Here is a 15,362-nt window from a genome sequence, read left to right as displayed (position 1 = left end):
ATATAGACATCTGTAATGCTTCGTGTACTATAATCATACCTACATCATAATATACAACTGTACCCATGAAGACTAGAGAATAGAGATAGATCTCTAGTCTTCATGACTATCATATTATATATTTATATTATGTTTAATGTTTATGTCCACGATTAAAGATATTAATATCTTTATATCTTAAAATATAATATCTTATTTATATCTATATATTATATAATCATGATTATGTGATATGTCTATGCACAGATTTCTATTTAGAACCATGACAAAGTATAATAGATCTACTTTGTCATGTATAGAACCTAAGACAGTAAGACCGTACTATATATTATTATATTTATTAAAATATTTTTTACTGTTATTTATCAAACAGTTTTTATGTATTATCAATTTATCATGAAACAATATTTGATAAACTAAAAAATACAAATAAGTTTGTTTGATAACAATTATTATAAAATGCCACTCTCCTAGTCTCCTAACTGGAAGTCGGTAATACGGCATATTATTGTATCATTAATCATTCATTAAGTAAAGGTCTATTTAAAATTCAGATTTTAGAACTTTAATTTTTTAGTTTATCAATCGATTTTTATATAAAATTATAAAAGATCAAGTGTTATACAATATCTGCATGTCAATATGCAGTCGTCTCAGACTGGTATGGTTGGTCAACCAAGCTTTAATGTAGGACCTGGTTTACAATCGAATATGCAGACACAGGTTCCCGGTCAACACAATGTATTAGTACCACAAGTTCCTCTCAATCAAAATCCCGTAGGTGTTGGTTCCGTTTCTCAGCCACCAGTACCACCTTCCAGCCAAAATCAGTCAGCATCTGGTCATCAATTTAATACGGCATCTTTGTGTCGTTTTGGACAAGAAACAGTACAAGAGATAGTGTCTCGAACACACGAAGTATTCCAGATACTTAAGGTTCTAATGCCACCCAATGGTACTCCAACTGGTGCTAATATGAGTAATGAAAGACGTATTAAAATGCAAGATCAATTGAGGAACATAAAATTATTATTCAAAAGGTTAAGAATTATATATGAAAAATGTAATGACAGCTGTCAATTACAAGGTATGGAGTACATGCATATAGAAGGACTAATTCCACTCCAAGAAGAATGGGATATGAAGTCCGAAGAAAGGAAAACTAGTGAAACTTACCGTGTTGCTAGCGATGAAATGAAAGAAGTAGCAGAACAATTAAGTAATAAGAATAGACATTTAAAAGAAATAATTGATCATCTTCGAAGAATTATATGGGAAATAAACACAATGTTAGCAATGAGGAGGTCTTAATATAGGTACTTGTTTAGTTAACATGATAAACTTTCAAATAAAATATATTATTATAAATCTTTCAGATTTATACATACTTATTATTTATAAGGTAATTTTAAGGTAATTTAAAATACTTGTAAAAGGTCTAAAACCTTTATAATATAATAAAAAGAATAATCTTTTATTATAAAAAGATGTGATTAGTATCAATTCTTGTAATTTTTTTTTTTTTTTTTACTTATAATAATTATACCGACACAATTCTTATGACTTAATTTAAAATATTGTATTTCCATTTATTTCTTAGTGGAATAAATTAGTTCTTTTTTGTGTTAAGTATTTATTACTCATTGGGAAAATTAGTAAATATGAATTATTTTATTATTCAAACAACTAATCTATGAATACTTAATTTAAATTTTTATTTATTTATTACAGTTGAACCTGCTTATTAGGAACAAGGATTATTGATATAATTGTGCTATTGAAACAACGCATCAATGATTTGAAATAATTAGATTCTATGTTAGAGGTACAACATAATCTTATCTTTTTTACATCATCACTTAACAATACTAAATTCCACTTGTCTAATTAATTTAGTTTAATTTTACTATTCTTTATTTTAAGTAATCTTTATTGTAGCTACTAAGTACTAACCTACTAAACTCCTAACTGTTATATTTTTAGTTAAGCTTTAGTGTGCATACGTTAAAAGGTGGTTAGTGTTTCGGCTTAGAGCAATGCTATTGTTAAAGCATGGTTATCAAGTTATTTAACACATCAATAGATACATATTTCATAAAACAAATAGTATAATTAATTTTTCTATAGTAGATACATTTTAAGTAATATATTATTATACTATTTTTTTTTTCGTAGTAAATAAAAATAAAATTGCTTATTAGAAATAATCGGTTAATTGACACATTTCATATTGGTCCAAAAATGTTCCTCTTAAGCAGCTTAATATTAGTATTAGTTTTTTTTAAGTGAAAAATGAATGTGTATATGATATTAAAGTATGAAAAAAATAATTATAAGTATTGCAATTTGAAATGATTATAATAATAAACATACATTATCTGGTCAATTTTATGAATTACCATGCATTATATAGCCATATTATAAAATTGGATATGTGGAATGGAAGACAAAACAAATAAAATTATTCGTATGGTGTATAAATATCCACATTGATGAAAAGAATGTTACAAATTATACAATAATAATTTTAACTTAATGGTTATGTCACATGATTAGTTTGGCATTGATAATACTTATAAGTCATAATTAAAATTGAAAAGCAGTGTGTATTTTAAATCTGTTCAATTTTTAATTTAGTTACTGGATAAATTTGTTAAAAAACAATAAAACTAATAAAATTTCAAAAAATAATTTATAATTATTGTAATATATCATTTAAGAGGAATGCCACAACATACAATACAAATTTACAATATTTTGTATTCATAAAGGTCTATCAACAATATATTAATACTATAATGTCTTATAATTAAATATTGGCCTTTAGGCAAATCAATTATTTATATGCTTAATAATGAACCCTGACATAGGTTAATACTTAGGTAATTTAAAAGTTAAGATTGTCTACAACAAACAAAAATTTAAGAAAATAAAATATACATTTTCATCCTAGTATATGTCAAAAGTTTTAACACTTTACAACATTATTAACTATATGAAATGGTGTTTCCATAATTGATTTAAGTATATAATTTTTATTCAAGGTGAAATAATTTGCTTGTAAATTTTTTAAATTGTATTATTATATTTTAATGTGTTAAATACACATAACATATGTTTTACACGACATAAATGCTAATAAGTGCTACTCAGTGCTAGTCACAAGAGACTAATTTTTGTACTAAAATAACAAATATGAGATAAAACGACATGATGTGGTGTATTTTTTTGATATTTATCTTGGTAATCTTAAAAACCAATAGATATTAATTTTATATCATATATAGAATACTAATTATTTTCTAAAACCACAATAATGAATAAAAGAAATGGGGAAAAAGTATGTTGATCAAATTATGTCAGTATCTCTTAAGACTTAAACCAGAACTGTGCAATGTCAGATCAAATCTTAATTTCTTAACAAGATCAATCTTCTAAAAAAATGTATAAAGTATATAGGTAATAATTTTAACACATAATCTGAATTTTTTGAAAGAGTAAAAATAACTACAGTTATAAAAAAATGTAAGCTAAAATTTTTGTAAATAATGTGTTCAAATATGTTGTCTATTTGTTATTGACATCATGAATTTTATTTTAATAAAAAAAAATATAATAAATAATAAAATTTCTAATAGTTTATACATATTATATTAAAAGTTATTAAAAGAATCAAGAATGTAATGTGAAAAAAAAATATGGAAATAATGACTAGTTTTTTCTGTAAATTTATAATTCTATAATTACATTTATTATTTTAACATACTTATATTATATACATAATTTTTAATACCATATTATCAATTATTAATATTAATGGTAATATATTATAAGGATTTAAAAAACAGTATAAAATATAAAGTTAATATTTTATGAATGCACATTAGACATTTCTGTTTTTTTAAATATTTTAAGTACTTTTTTTCCTGGTATTAAAGTTTCTGATAAACCGGGTCTTTTTTTTTTATTATTCAATTTAAAACTCTCCTTATTTGATTTGTTTTCATCTATTATATTTGGACCATTGAATAATTCTGAATCGTGAGCAAATTTACATTTATTACCAAAACGGCAACGACCTTTTTTATTCATCCAACATATATTTTTTCCATTAACTTTTGTAAGATGGTCCTTAGCAGGGACCATTTTAACATGTTTTTCTAATACTGCACTTTTAGCTCGTTCTGCTTCCAAATAAGGATTTCTAAAGACTGATTCATTAATTATACCAGTTTCTTTAAATCTTGGTGCAGGAAGCTTATTCTCAGATTTAAATTCATCATCTGTCCTAAAATAAAAATGAAGTATAAGTAATAAATAATAATAAGTAACTTATGATTAATATTACAATTTTTACATTTACGATGAAACAACAATTTTAACACAATAAATAGATTATCTATTAAAATTAAGTGTTAAGTGATTGACATTCATAGGCGTGCACATGGAGGTTGTACTTTCTTTAGAGCTATTGTGGCTGGCAAATATTGAATAATGTTTTATTTATGACTTTAATTATGTACTAATTTGATTTTTTAGAATAAACCTCTTAAAATAAATATTTGATATTGTTATTTATGTTTTTTTATTTTATTATATTATAAATAATAAATATTAACCATAAGCTTGTGGAGTACTATACCGTAGTATTTTACTGCATAACTCTTTATCCAAAAAACAAATAAACAATACAATTATAATTTTGATACCCATTAGTAAAATAAGTAAAATTATAGGCCAAATAAATAATGATAATGAAAGATTGGGCTGAATTAATCTATGTAAAGGCTACCCAAACCCTGGCCCATCAACATTCTATTCTATTTTTAATTATTATTATTATTTCTTTAAATTTTGTTATTTATTTTATTTTATATAGTAATATTATAGCCGTGTGTATATCTATACTAATCTATCTAGTGTAAGTAAGTCTTATTCATAAAATGACTTTCCTGCTAAATGTATTTGCAATTATAGCCCATTTCCAAAATAAATTGGGCAGCCTTGATCTATGCCTATTTTGAAATTTTATTATAATTTTTTAATTCACTCAATGATTGACTCATAAAACAATCGCCAAATCTGTGCAACACATTCTAAAGAAATCAGGTATGGTAATTGATAAAAATTACTTCAAGTCCTTAGTGTTTTCATCTAGATGTTGATCACTTTCCAACGAATCTGTGTCTGTTTCATCTCCATAGTCAGCTACTAATGAATTCATTTTAGAGTATTAATCAAATATGAATATGAATCAACGTCAAGAAGATTAATACAAATTTAGTGTCTTAAAATTTTGTAACTAAATTCAATGAATAATTGTAGGTAGAAGGTACCTAAAATGTTTAAATTGTCATATTAAATAGGAAAAATATCTTAATTCTTAATAAAAACTTACTAGGTATAATGGTATTAATAATATTATGTCATATTGTCATAGTATCATTATTCTACGGTGTTATCTAAATCAGAGAACAGTAATCTATTTAGAATGAATATAAACTAACACTAATTTCTCCACCAGTCTGCGTGGCGGTCAAATCCGAGGCTGACTCGGAGTATAAATAAAATACCTATTAAAATTAACTCAGACATAATATAACATAGACATACTCGACTTTATTACCTTTAAAAAATTATAATTAAAAAAATAAAAATCGTATTTAAATTATAATTACACCATCGTTTCAACGAAAATTTATCTTTACGGATTATTTAATAAAATAGTATTAATGTTCTGTATTTATGTAATAAATGTAGGTACATATAAATAGAAAAAATAGGTAAACTGTTATACGTTTACATTTTACACAAGTGACACAACACTCGAATATAAATGTGATTTTACTAATTAATATTAAATATATTATACAATTTATTACTCAGAAAGAATCTTTTTTTCGACACCAAGTAATGACAAAGATTATAATTAAATAAAATCTAAATTTTAATAGTTAATTATTATTGTTAAACTTTAATCTAGAATTTTTAAAGGCAATCAAGTTGATTTTGTTCCTATCTAATACGGGTTAATTTTACTCTGAGCCAGACTCTGATTACACGTGCCCTTCAAATGTTAGCCTTTCTTACCCTTCTGACTTACGGAAATATCCATATATCTACTCTTAACAAGTATAAATTCAAACAAATTATACTAAAATAATATCGATGAAAGCACACCACTACAGTACCGCACACAAAAACTAACAGAACATGAAAATCCTCAAGGTCTCGAACATTAAATATGTCATTTATATATAATTAATAATATAATGTAGGTATATTATAGTATAACTTTTATTATCACATAATCGAGACTACCATTCTTTTTACGACATAATTTTAAAAAATGAATTAAAAATTATTAAAACTTTTTTTTTTTAAGAACTAACTCGAGGAGGAAAATGTTCAACCATACAATTTAAAACACTTATAAATGGATTATCGTGCTTCTGACACCAAATGAATCTAACCAAATTATAAATGTCTAGATGAAAATTAGGGACCAGCCGGGCAGCATTAATACTAGCTCGTTAGTCGTTCGGACATTTTGAAATTCAAAACGAAAATATCCCTCGATTTGCTATGCAATAGTGACGTTACCACTTACCAGGAATTTTTCATAGGAAGGTCCAACAAAATAAACCATCTTAATTTTTATAAACAATATACCATATTACCATATATATTTTAAGACGACGGTTAAGTATAGCTTTTGGTATTTGACAAAATAGACATTATTGTAGATTAAAGTGATAATTTATTGTAGGTACCTACAAATTTTAATATAATATATGTATGTGCTTAAAATATTGACTATTATTATTGTTTTTTTTTTTTGGGGTCTATCATCAAATGTTGGAGCATTAAGAAACTGAGCTTTCTGGTAAAAAATCACATCTAATTGGTACTTTTTGAGTCCCAAGTAACTACACGTAATTGTATTTAATTGAAATAACAAGTATTACTCTGCCATGCAGCAGAGTGGGTTTCCAGTATTATTAAAAAAATTTCCAGGGTTATTTATTGTAGGGTATCGTTTCAATAACATATAATTCAACTAATAAAATGTACCAACAAATTTATTTTTACTATAATTTACAATAATGAATTTCCAATACTACCTTTTTAATTTTTAAAGTTTTTTATTTATAAATACAAAAAGGGTGGTGAAGTGGGTAACTTCTATTGTTCAGTAAGTACCGAGCGGACCTCGGACAAAAAGTAGCCAGAGTAGGTTACTTTTATGGAAGTGTTAAATTTGAATGCAATTAATATAGCCTATTTCCTATAGGTATCATTATATACAAAAAATGATTTCTGAACGGAGATGATTTATCAGCCTAGAAGTGGTGTAGCCAGGGGTGGTTAGGTTACCCCCCCCCCCCAAATGTGTCTTATTTTGTAAAACATAGGTACAATTATGAATCATTTTAAGACAAAAGCATATTTATTTATTTATAATGAGAATTTAAAATCCTACCTAAAATATTTTTCTGGCCACGCTACTGCAACCTAAGATATATCTTCTACTGGGTGATGAAAAAAGTGGTTGATGTTTTAATGATCTGAATACCTCAAAATTAAATTATGTACAGAAAATGCCAATGGTGTATGTTTCAATTTCTGCTACTAGTAATTTTTAATTATAACAAAAATCTAAAATTATTTAATAGTAAATCGTTAAAAAAAAAAATTGAGTATTAATTGACAAGGACAATTTTTAGTCTATATACCGTGTAATCAGTAGGTAATTATCATTTCATAAGAATTACTTAATAAATGATCGAAATTCGACTAAATACGAAGAAGTGATATGTAATAATATACAATATTATATACACGTATAAGGTTTAGCAATAGTTAGTACGCGAGTATAGGAGTTAAAACTTTAGGAATAGAAACAGAATTTATGAGAATTAATGAAAATTCCAGTATGTTCTCGATGTAGAACTTATAGTAGGATTTTCCATGGTAATGGGATAATAATTCGGCTATATAAAATTAAACTTTTTTCTTTTTATTCAACAAAAAACAGGTTTAGTTTTTAGTTTTACATAGTAGTTCATAATATATAATCGACTAGATGTATGAAATTAACAAGTCCCATTATTACTAGTTACTTTTTAGTGTCGTTACTGCCTACTGGTTGGGAACTCAACTTTCATGACATTAACTAGTCGACTGTAGGTTAGACTTAGTACCTACTTAAGACTACAGTCTGCGGTGTATAATAAAATATGTGTTAATAAATATTAATAAAAGTTAATACATTTATTTCTCATTTAAAATTGAAAATAAATAATGATATAAATACTAAAAGCTGATGTGTGATTGAGTAATGAGTTTACAGCGGAATGGTTTAAAATATTTTCAAAAATAACTCGTTTTAAAGTAATAGATTTATTATTATTTATTTTAAATTTCACTATAATACAAATGTTACAAAATGTTTACAAATGTGTATCTATATAGCCATACGTGGCTACGTTTCTATAAAATATATACTAAATATACATTATACGAATCATACAGCAATGTTTTCGAGAACAAAGAAAGCGCACTATAAGATTTTAAGAAGACAACTGACAATTTATAGATACACTACCTATTTTTGGTACGGCACAAATTTACTATTTAATTACTTATTTATTAACCATTTCATGTCTATGGAATATAAAATCGTTACAAATAAAAAAATTGTATAACTCATTATATAATATTATTATAATATATAACTATTATTACAATACACATACCTATTACCTACACAGTATACAGTAGGTCCGTATCGTATAGGTGACTATACTAATTTATTAGTAATTTCTATACAGTGATCAACCATGCTGTAGAAACACGTTCAACTGGACGGTATTCATAAGTTTAATAAAATTAATAAAGATAAATTAATTTATAGTTTAATTATTATTATTGGAAGAACAACATAATTATCAAATATGTATCGTAAAGTGTAAACACTTGCGCGCCTCACTGCCACAGTACTATACTACTATACTACTATGGTGTCTTTAGTCTTAGACGCAGGGATGTCGCAGGTGCGGAGATTATATATTTATATGCACCTTGGGATGGAATTTCCCATCCGAAGGTTTGTACTCGGAATCATCATTGGCTAAACGGCAAAAGAATAGATAATAAAGTGATTACCGGGCGGGTGTGTGTTCAATTTACTAACAACCGTCGTCTATCAGATTATCAGAATTCAGAACTCAGTAGTCAGTTGTACAGGTGGTTCTGTGTTAGGTGGATGTCACTCGCCAAGTGTTAATTTGACCAAAATACTACATCGCTTTTTATCATGTGAATTTGAAATTTTGAAATCGTCATTCTGAAAATTAAAGAGAATAATTTTGATTAATTTGATTATTGATACGGTACGTTTAACAATAATCTAGATATTAAAAAAACAACACTTAAGGTTTATAATTTACAGCATATTAAAAATATTTCCATTTGTGCGTATAAAATAAATTTAATTATATTTTATGTTATTCTGTGTATGTACCTTGAAAAGTTGTAAACCAAAATTGTTTTGTATTAATTTAAATGTTTATAAAAATTAAATATTGAAAAATATGGTTATATATAGTTGTAATTGGGATCCCTTTGTGGTTTAAATGATTATTGATAAATGATAATATTTATATATTTTATATTAATGTTTTTGGTTATAAATAAATATGCCCTTAATTCTATAATTAAATCACTATCCATGTTTTTCGATTTTAACAATAAAATATGTCAGTACATAAGGTGTATTATTGACTTCTGATTTTAATATTTTATAGATATCGACAACTTGGAGGTAGTAGTTGATAACAAGTTAAAAATACAAAATATTAGTATATGATCTAAGGTTTAACGTAACATTGTAAGGAAACGATTTTATGCTAATTGCTAGTATACGTTGTCGCGTAGGCCATAGCCAAGGTAGTATTTAATTTAAATTGCTGTACTCATTTATGGCCTGTCTGCAAGTCTGGTAGTACTTACCGCAATACCGTTGGAACATCTTTTAAGTTCCAAATATTTCTATAAGCAATTATCAATACAATATTTAATCTTATATGTTTGTATTTCATGTAATCTGTTATTGTTGCATCTACCATAGAAAGGTACCAGCCTTAGTGAATACATAGGTAACTGTGAAATCAAATAGTGTAAACCAAAATTATTAACTAAACTTATAATCTTGTATTTTAATCAATTTCGAATTTGTGTATTTATTTTTATGATTCAACTTTCTTTTATTTTACTAAATCCTAGTTTTTATTATTTTAATTATTTTTTAGTAAATTTATAGAAAATAACTATATATTTTATTATAAAATAATAAAATTAAAAAAACTCGTTTTTTATTAATTAATGAAATAATTGACATTATTTTGAAGGAGCAATATGGGTGATTTAGAAGTGTTGACTCCATTGATAAATAGCCAAGATTCACTGTGCAGCCAGGATCAAATATCTAATCCAGAGACTACAAATGCATGGGGTCGTTTATATCCAGAGAATGAATGTTTAAAAATCGAAGGTTTGTCTAAAATTATTTCGTTTAAGTAACACATAATTAGATTTTTATTATTATTGTTGTGACATTATATTATACATTAAAAATAATTCTTAATTTTTTATTTATTTTAGATCTAGTGAAAGATAATTATAATGCTGGTCGTCAAACTAATGATGTTGACTTTCAATTTACAAAACAATGTTTTAGTTTAAAAGTAATGAATCATATAAGCAAGATTCATTTTACTATAAATCGTGAAAAGATTGGGACATTAGATCATGTAGTATTTATTACAGACACAAGTGCAAACGGTACTTTTTTAAATGGTGAAAAAATAGGAAAAGACAATCGTTGGATTTTATCAAATAATGACAAAATATCCATTGTTTCTAAAACTAATTATGGTACATTTTAATAAGTGTTTGATATAATATAAATAAATTATTAAAAATATAATACAATATATATTTCTATATTAATTTTTGTAGTATATACATTTACCGATAAACGTTCAGATTATTTAAATTGTCCACAAAAGGTTAGAGAACAATTTGCTGTTTATGGTGTATTGGGCAGAGGAACTTTTGGTGAAGTCAGATTAGCTTTTGAAAAAGTAAGTTTTGTAAAATTAATATAACTTGTTCTTACATTTTAAAGTCTTGATAAAGCAGGTATGTTACCTCTTAGAGAATGTTCATGATTTATATGTATATAACCATTTAGAATATTAACAAATTTATGTATATTAATATTTCAAATATCAAACCATTTAAATAACTATTTATAGTATTTATTTTTTATATAAATATTTAGTTTATGTCAGCGGTTCTTAACATGCGGCAGCCTTAATATGTCGTGACAAGATATAACTATAAATATGTATGTTTTGTTATGTTTACTTATGTAATTATAATATACAATATTTATTATAATTTTGGTTATGTTAACATGAAATTTAAAAAACAGGTATTTGAAAAAAATTGGTAAGGGGGTCGCGGTACCTTAACATTTTTCATCAGGGGTTCATCAACAAAAGATTATGAAACACTGGTTAATGTAGTATTTTCATGTTTCAATTTTTTTTTTTTAAATACTTCATGATAGTTTTTTATTTTGCAAACATTCTGATAATAACAAAATATTTGTATAATTTGAATAGTTTTATTACTTACAACTTTTAAATCAAAGATTTAATTTTCATGGTCTATTTTTGTTTATTAGTTAAATACTTTGTTATGTGAAATATGTATTTTTCTTCATTATAAATTCACTTAAGACGTTTAAAGATATTTTAAGTACAATTAATAGTTAAATAAATATTTTTTTTAAATTTAACTTGAAACTGTATTATAAAATGTATTTATTGTTTACAGTGCATTAATCTTTATCAAGTGAAACTCATTCTAAGCGGATTTAAACATAAAATGTAGCTTGTGGTTTATTAATGATTTTTTTGTTTTTAGAAAACTTCAAAATGCTTTGCATTGAAAAAAGTGAATAGAGAGAGTTGTATTGTACTAAGAGAACCTGATATTTTATCAAGCTTATCTCATGTAATTATAAACAATTTTATTTAATTATTATTTATTGGTACCTATTATTGTTATCAAGTATTTTTTATGTCTAGCCAAATATTGTTAATATGGAAAATTTTATTGATACTACTGATGCGATTTATATTACTTTGGAATATATGCCTGGAGGAACGTTAAAGCAACTTATAGAAAATACAAAACGATTAAAAGAATCTGAATCCAAAATAATTTTGTATCAAGTTGCTCGAGCTGTTCAATACTTACATAATAGGTCAATTGCTCATAGAGACCTTAAAGTAAATTTTAGTTATTTAGTTTTTAAAGTGATATAATTTTTAACAAAAAATATAATATTAAATGCAACTGACAATTTCATACATTTATTTTTAAATTTTAGCCGGGAAACATTTTACTTTCCTATAAGTCTCCTCTAAGCGTTGTAAAATTGGCTGATTTTGGTCTATCTAAAAAAATAACTGAAAACACACATTTGAAAACATTTTGTGGTTCATTAGCATATCTTGCTCCAGAAGTATTTTCAAATAGAAAACTTGTAACTCAATCGTGTATTAATTATACCAATAAAGTAGATTCATGGAGTTTTGGTGTTATTTTATATGAATGGTAAAATATAGTTAACATAATTCTTAATAATTCACAAAAACTATGTATGTAATAAAATTTTTTTATTTTTACAGTTTAAGTGGTCACAAACCTTTTGTTGGTGATCATATTGAAGAAAAGATAATTAAAGGAGTGTATAATTTATCTAAACTTAAATTGTTTAACACTTCAAATGTCGCACAAGACATTATCAAGCAGTTATTAACAATTGATTACAATATTAGGTTTGATTTTGACAAAATATTGAAACACACTTGGTTTGAAAAAGACTTGCTTATGAAGGAAAAAGTTGGTAATCTCATGGCTGAATTTTCTAATAGCTTAATGCCAAGTCACAAATATTCATCTAACAAAGAAAATGTTGCAAAAAAAATTAAGTTTTGTTCTTGTCTTGCTCAAGATACTTGTTCCGAATCTATACGTACCTGATTATATTTAAGTATGTATTTATAACTTATAAAAGAACTACATTTTTTTTTTATTACAATGAATTATTATTATATTAATGTTGTTAAGTTTATTTTAAATTGTAATATATTTTTTTTTTTTTTTGTTATTGAGACTACATGCTGTGTTGAAATCGAAATCCTTACTATTTATCATGTTTATTGTATTCAATATTAAAATGCAGACATAATCTTCAATTTCTTGTTTAAATATTTTTTTATTCTTAAAATTAAATATACTTATGAAACACCAAAATTATCAATGTTTAATATACATTTTTCATTTAAGGGTGCATATGCACTTTTAGTTATGTTTATACACATCTGTTGTTGATTTATTATTGTTGTAATCATTAATCTTGTATTGGGTATATGAAACCAATATTTTCCAATAGCAGGCTTGAAATAATTTGTAGAATCACTAGTTTTTACTGCTAAATTTGTAACCATAATTGTAGCATTTTTATTGCATAAGTATTTTAAAACTGAACATATATGGTTAATATAGCAAAGACCTAAAAAAATCAATAAAATCATCAATTACTATTGGATTAAGTTAAATATATAACGAATTTACCATCATTTTTATCAAATCCTATAAATGATAGGTATAGTGCTGGTAGAGAGTCTATGAATATTATAGGTTCTAATTTTTCTTTGAGACCATGTAAACAAGTAATTAACTTGTAAATGTCTAAAATTGAGTACACATGGATTTTGCTTAAAATAGCATTAATCTGCGAAAAGATTATTGAATTAGTTGAATTAATAATTCTTAAATGTTATTTTAAATATTATACATACTTCATTATTTGTCTTACATTTGTTTTTCAACATTTGTTTGATTCTGTTCACAGAAAATTTATTTTTAGTATCTATGTACACTATATCCTTTTTTGTAGTAATTATTAAATTTAATAGAATGCTATAACAAAGTTGAGTTTTTCCACAAGCAGATGGGCCACATAGTTCATAAATGTTACCAGCAAATAATCCTCCACCAAGTATGTTATCCAATCTTAAGAAAAAAAATATGGAATTTTATTTTTTTGATGTATTTACAAACATTTTTTATTTACTTTATGATACCAGTTTGAATAAAAATTGATACGGGTCTCTTTAAATAAAACTGGTATCCATTCACAAATGGGGATGAGCATTTAACTGTCATACAATCTTTTAGTTTAGTTACTTCCTAAAACAAAGTAAATTAGATCATATGTACACCAACATTGAACATTTGAGGGATATTATAGAAAATTAGGCATACAACTATATCATTATTATCATAAGCAAAATCTATAACATACATCATGTAAAAGTTAAAATTATAGTCAGCATAGTTTATAAAGTACATATTAAATAATAATATTATTGATATATTTTTTAAACTTATTATGTAACTAGATTACCTTGCATTGTAAATTGCATACACTTTGCAAGTTGGAAGTTTTCTTTTGGAGGAAGTCGTTCACTGTATAAATATTTCTCTCAAATAAATTGTTGAGAATGTTTTCATCAGGCACTAAAGGAACGTTTAACCGAATCATTTTCGATAGTACTTATAGTTTAAAATTGACTATGGCGGACTACCATACACAGTGCAATTAGAAGTGCATAATAGATTTATTCAATTCTGTTATCAAAATATATGGAACTTTAATAAACAAATATAATTGGTTTAATTCACATTTCACGGTTTAACAATCCATTCAAAATTATCATTAATATGCCGAAGTCTAAACTCTGGAATCTTAAAAAATCTTTAAAAATCACTACACAGAAATAATTAACCAATCAACAAAGTTGGAATACAATATCTGTATTTCAAATTTCAGTTACTCTGTGACACAGAGTCTGTGTACAGTCTGATATTCCACCGCTCGACGTATTAAGGTAATTACTAATTATGTCTCACGGGGAATAGTTTAAAATGTACTTAAACGTTATAGTCGTTAACTCGTTATTCGTTATACAGTGTTTATGTTATGCTTATTTAAAAGTGTGATAGTAGAGTTTTTGTAACTTGTGATATGATGATTGAAAAAAAAATATCCATACATAACCTAATATATTAAGTTTTAAATGTGCCCGGGAAATTGTTAGCACGGCAGCTTTTTGCATTGTTTACATCTAGGTTGAATGTATTGGCAACACTGGATTATGTTATTGTTCTGGAGCCTTGATGGGCGGGAGGACGCGCCGCCGCCGAGAAGTTTTTGT

At 25.4% G+C, this 15,362-nt stretch overlaps 4 protein-coding genes across 6 annotated transcripts; 2 read left to right on the top strand and 2 right to left on the bottom strand.

Moving 5' to 3' along the window:
- The first annotated feature begins 442 nt into the window (after positions 1 to 442).
- Positions 443 to 3,211, top strand: LOC114123811 (mediator of RNA polymerase II transcription subunit 30). The gene is made up of 2 exons (XM_027986907.2): positions 443 to 1,316; positions 1,732 to 3,211. Exon 1 carries the CDS (start codon positions 643 to 645, stop codon positions 1,309 to 1,311), a length of 669 nt encoding a protein of 222 aa, XP_027842708.1. The 5' UTR covers positions 443 to 642; the 3' UTR covers positions 1,312 to 1,316; positions 1,732 to 3,211.
- A 497-nt stretch (positions 3,212 to 3,708) lies between these two features.
- LOC114123757 (uncharacterized) lies at positions 3,709 to 8,966 on the bottom strand. Of its 2 annotated transcripts, none has more exons than XM_050202959.1 (3): positions 8,760 to 8,966; positions 5,133 to 5,336; positions 3,709 to 4,288 (listed from the first exon to the last, which is right to left on the bottom strand). In XM_050202959.1, exons 2-3 carry the CDS (start codon positions 5,222 to 5,224, stop codon positions 3,871 to 3,873), a joined length of 510 nt encoding a protein of 169 aa, XP_050058916.1. In that variant the 5' UTR covers positions 5,225 to 5,336; positions 8,760 to 8,966; the 3' UTR covers positions 3,709 to 3,870. The 2 variants fall into 2 exon arrangements, with proteins under 2 accessions (XP_050058916.1, XP_027842634.1); XM_027986833.2 differs by lacking the exon at positions 8,760 to 8,966 and adding an exon at positions 5,399 to 5,468.
- A 206-nt stretch (positions 8,967 to 9,172) lies between these two features.
- On the top strand, positions 9,173 to 13,456 carry LOC114123755 (serine/threonine-protein kinase Chk2). Of its 2 annotated transcripts, XM_050202958.1 has the most exons (9): positions 9,173 to 9,395; positions 9,810 to 10,160; positions 10,413 to 10,555; positions 10,666 to 10,938; positions 11,023 to 11,147; positions 11,998 to 12,087; positions 12,162 to 12,365; positions 12,467 to 12,693; positions 12,768 to 13,456. In XM_050202958.1, the coding sequence occupies exons 3-9, from the start codon at positions 10,420 to 10,422 to the stop codon at positions 13,120 to 13,122; spliced, it is 1,410 nt and encodes a 469-aa protein (XP_050058915.1). In that variant the 5' UTR covers positions 9,173 to 9,395; positions 9,810 to 10,160; positions 10,413 to 10,419; the 3' UTR covers positions 13,123 to 13,456. The 2 variants fall into 2 exon arrangements, with proteins under 2 accessions (XP_050058915.1, XP_027842631.1); XM_027986830.2 differs by lacking the exon at positions 9,810 to 10,160 and having other exon boundaries at positions 9,174 to 9,395.
- LOC114123756 (DNA repair protein RAD51 homolog 4) lies at positions 13,369 to 15,335 on the bottom strand. The gene is made up of 5 exons (XM_027986832.2): positions 14,552 to 15,335; positions 14,219 to 14,334; positions 13,944 to 14,157; positions 13,717 to 13,876; positions 13,369 to 13,654 (listed from the first exon to the last, which is right to left on the bottom strand). Exons 1-5 carry the CDS (start codon positions 14,687 to 14,689, stop codon positions 13,380 to 13,382), a joined length of 903 nt encoding a protein of 300 aa, XP_027842633.1. The 5' UTR covers positions 14,690 to 15,335; the 3' UTR covers positions 13,369 to 13,379.
- Positions 15,336 to 15,362: the final 27 nt, after the last annotated feature.

This window comes from Aphis gossypii, chromosome 3, assembly GCF_020184175.1.
Source record: "Aphis gossypii isolate Hap1 chromosome 3, ASM2018417v2, whole genome shotgun sequence".
In the NCBI taxonomy this organism is placed as follows: Eukaryota; Metazoa; Arthropoda; class Insecta; order Hemiptera; family Aphididae; genus Aphis; species Aphis gossypii.
This window is presented reverse-complemented; position numbering and strand designations above follow the sequence as displayed.

What these genes read in the sequence shown, in the direction of transcription:
- LOC114123811 (XM_027986907.2), top strand. Translation starts at nt 643, where the DNA reads ATGCAGTCGTCTCAGACTGGTATGGTTGGTCAACCAAGCTTTAATGTA.
- LOC114123757 (XM_050202959.1), bottom strand. Translation starts at nt 5,224, where the DNA reads ATGAATTCATTAGTAGCTGACTATGGAGATGAAACAGACACAGATTCG. An exon ending in GAAAACACTAAGGACTTGAA is followed by an intron (nt 4,289 to 5,132) that starts GTAATTTTTATC and finishes TTTTTATTTTAG; the next exon opens with GACAGATGATGAATTTAAAT.
- LOC114123755 (XM_050202958.1), top strand. Translation starts at nt 10,420, where the DNA reads ATGGGTGATTTAGAAGTGTTGACTCCATTGATAAATAGCCAAGATTCA. An exon ending in TGAATGTTTAAAAATCGAAG is followed by an intron (nt 10,556 to 10,665) that starts GTTTGTCTAAAA and finishes TATTTATTTTAG; the next exon opens with ATCTAGTGAAAGATAATTAT. An exon ending in TCAGATTAGCTTTTGAAAAA is followed by an intron (nt 11,148 to 11,997) that starts GTAAGTTTTGTA and finishes TTTTGTTTTTAG; the next exon opens with AAAACTTCAAAATGCTTTGC.
- LOC114123756 (XM_027986832.2), bottom strand. Translation starts at nt 14,689, where the DNA reads ATGATTCGGTTAAACGTTCCTTTAGTGCCTGATGAAAACATTCTCAAC. An exon ending in AATGTAAGACAAATAATGAA is followed by an intron (nt 13,877 to 13,943) that starts GTATGTATAATA and finishes ATCTTTTCGCAG; the next exon opens with ATTAATGCTATTTTAAGCAA. An exon ending in AGGATTTGATAAAAATGATG is followed by an intron (nt 13,655 to 13,716) that starts GTAAATTCGTTA and finishes TGATTTTTTTAG; the next exon opens with GTCTTTGCTATATTAACCAT.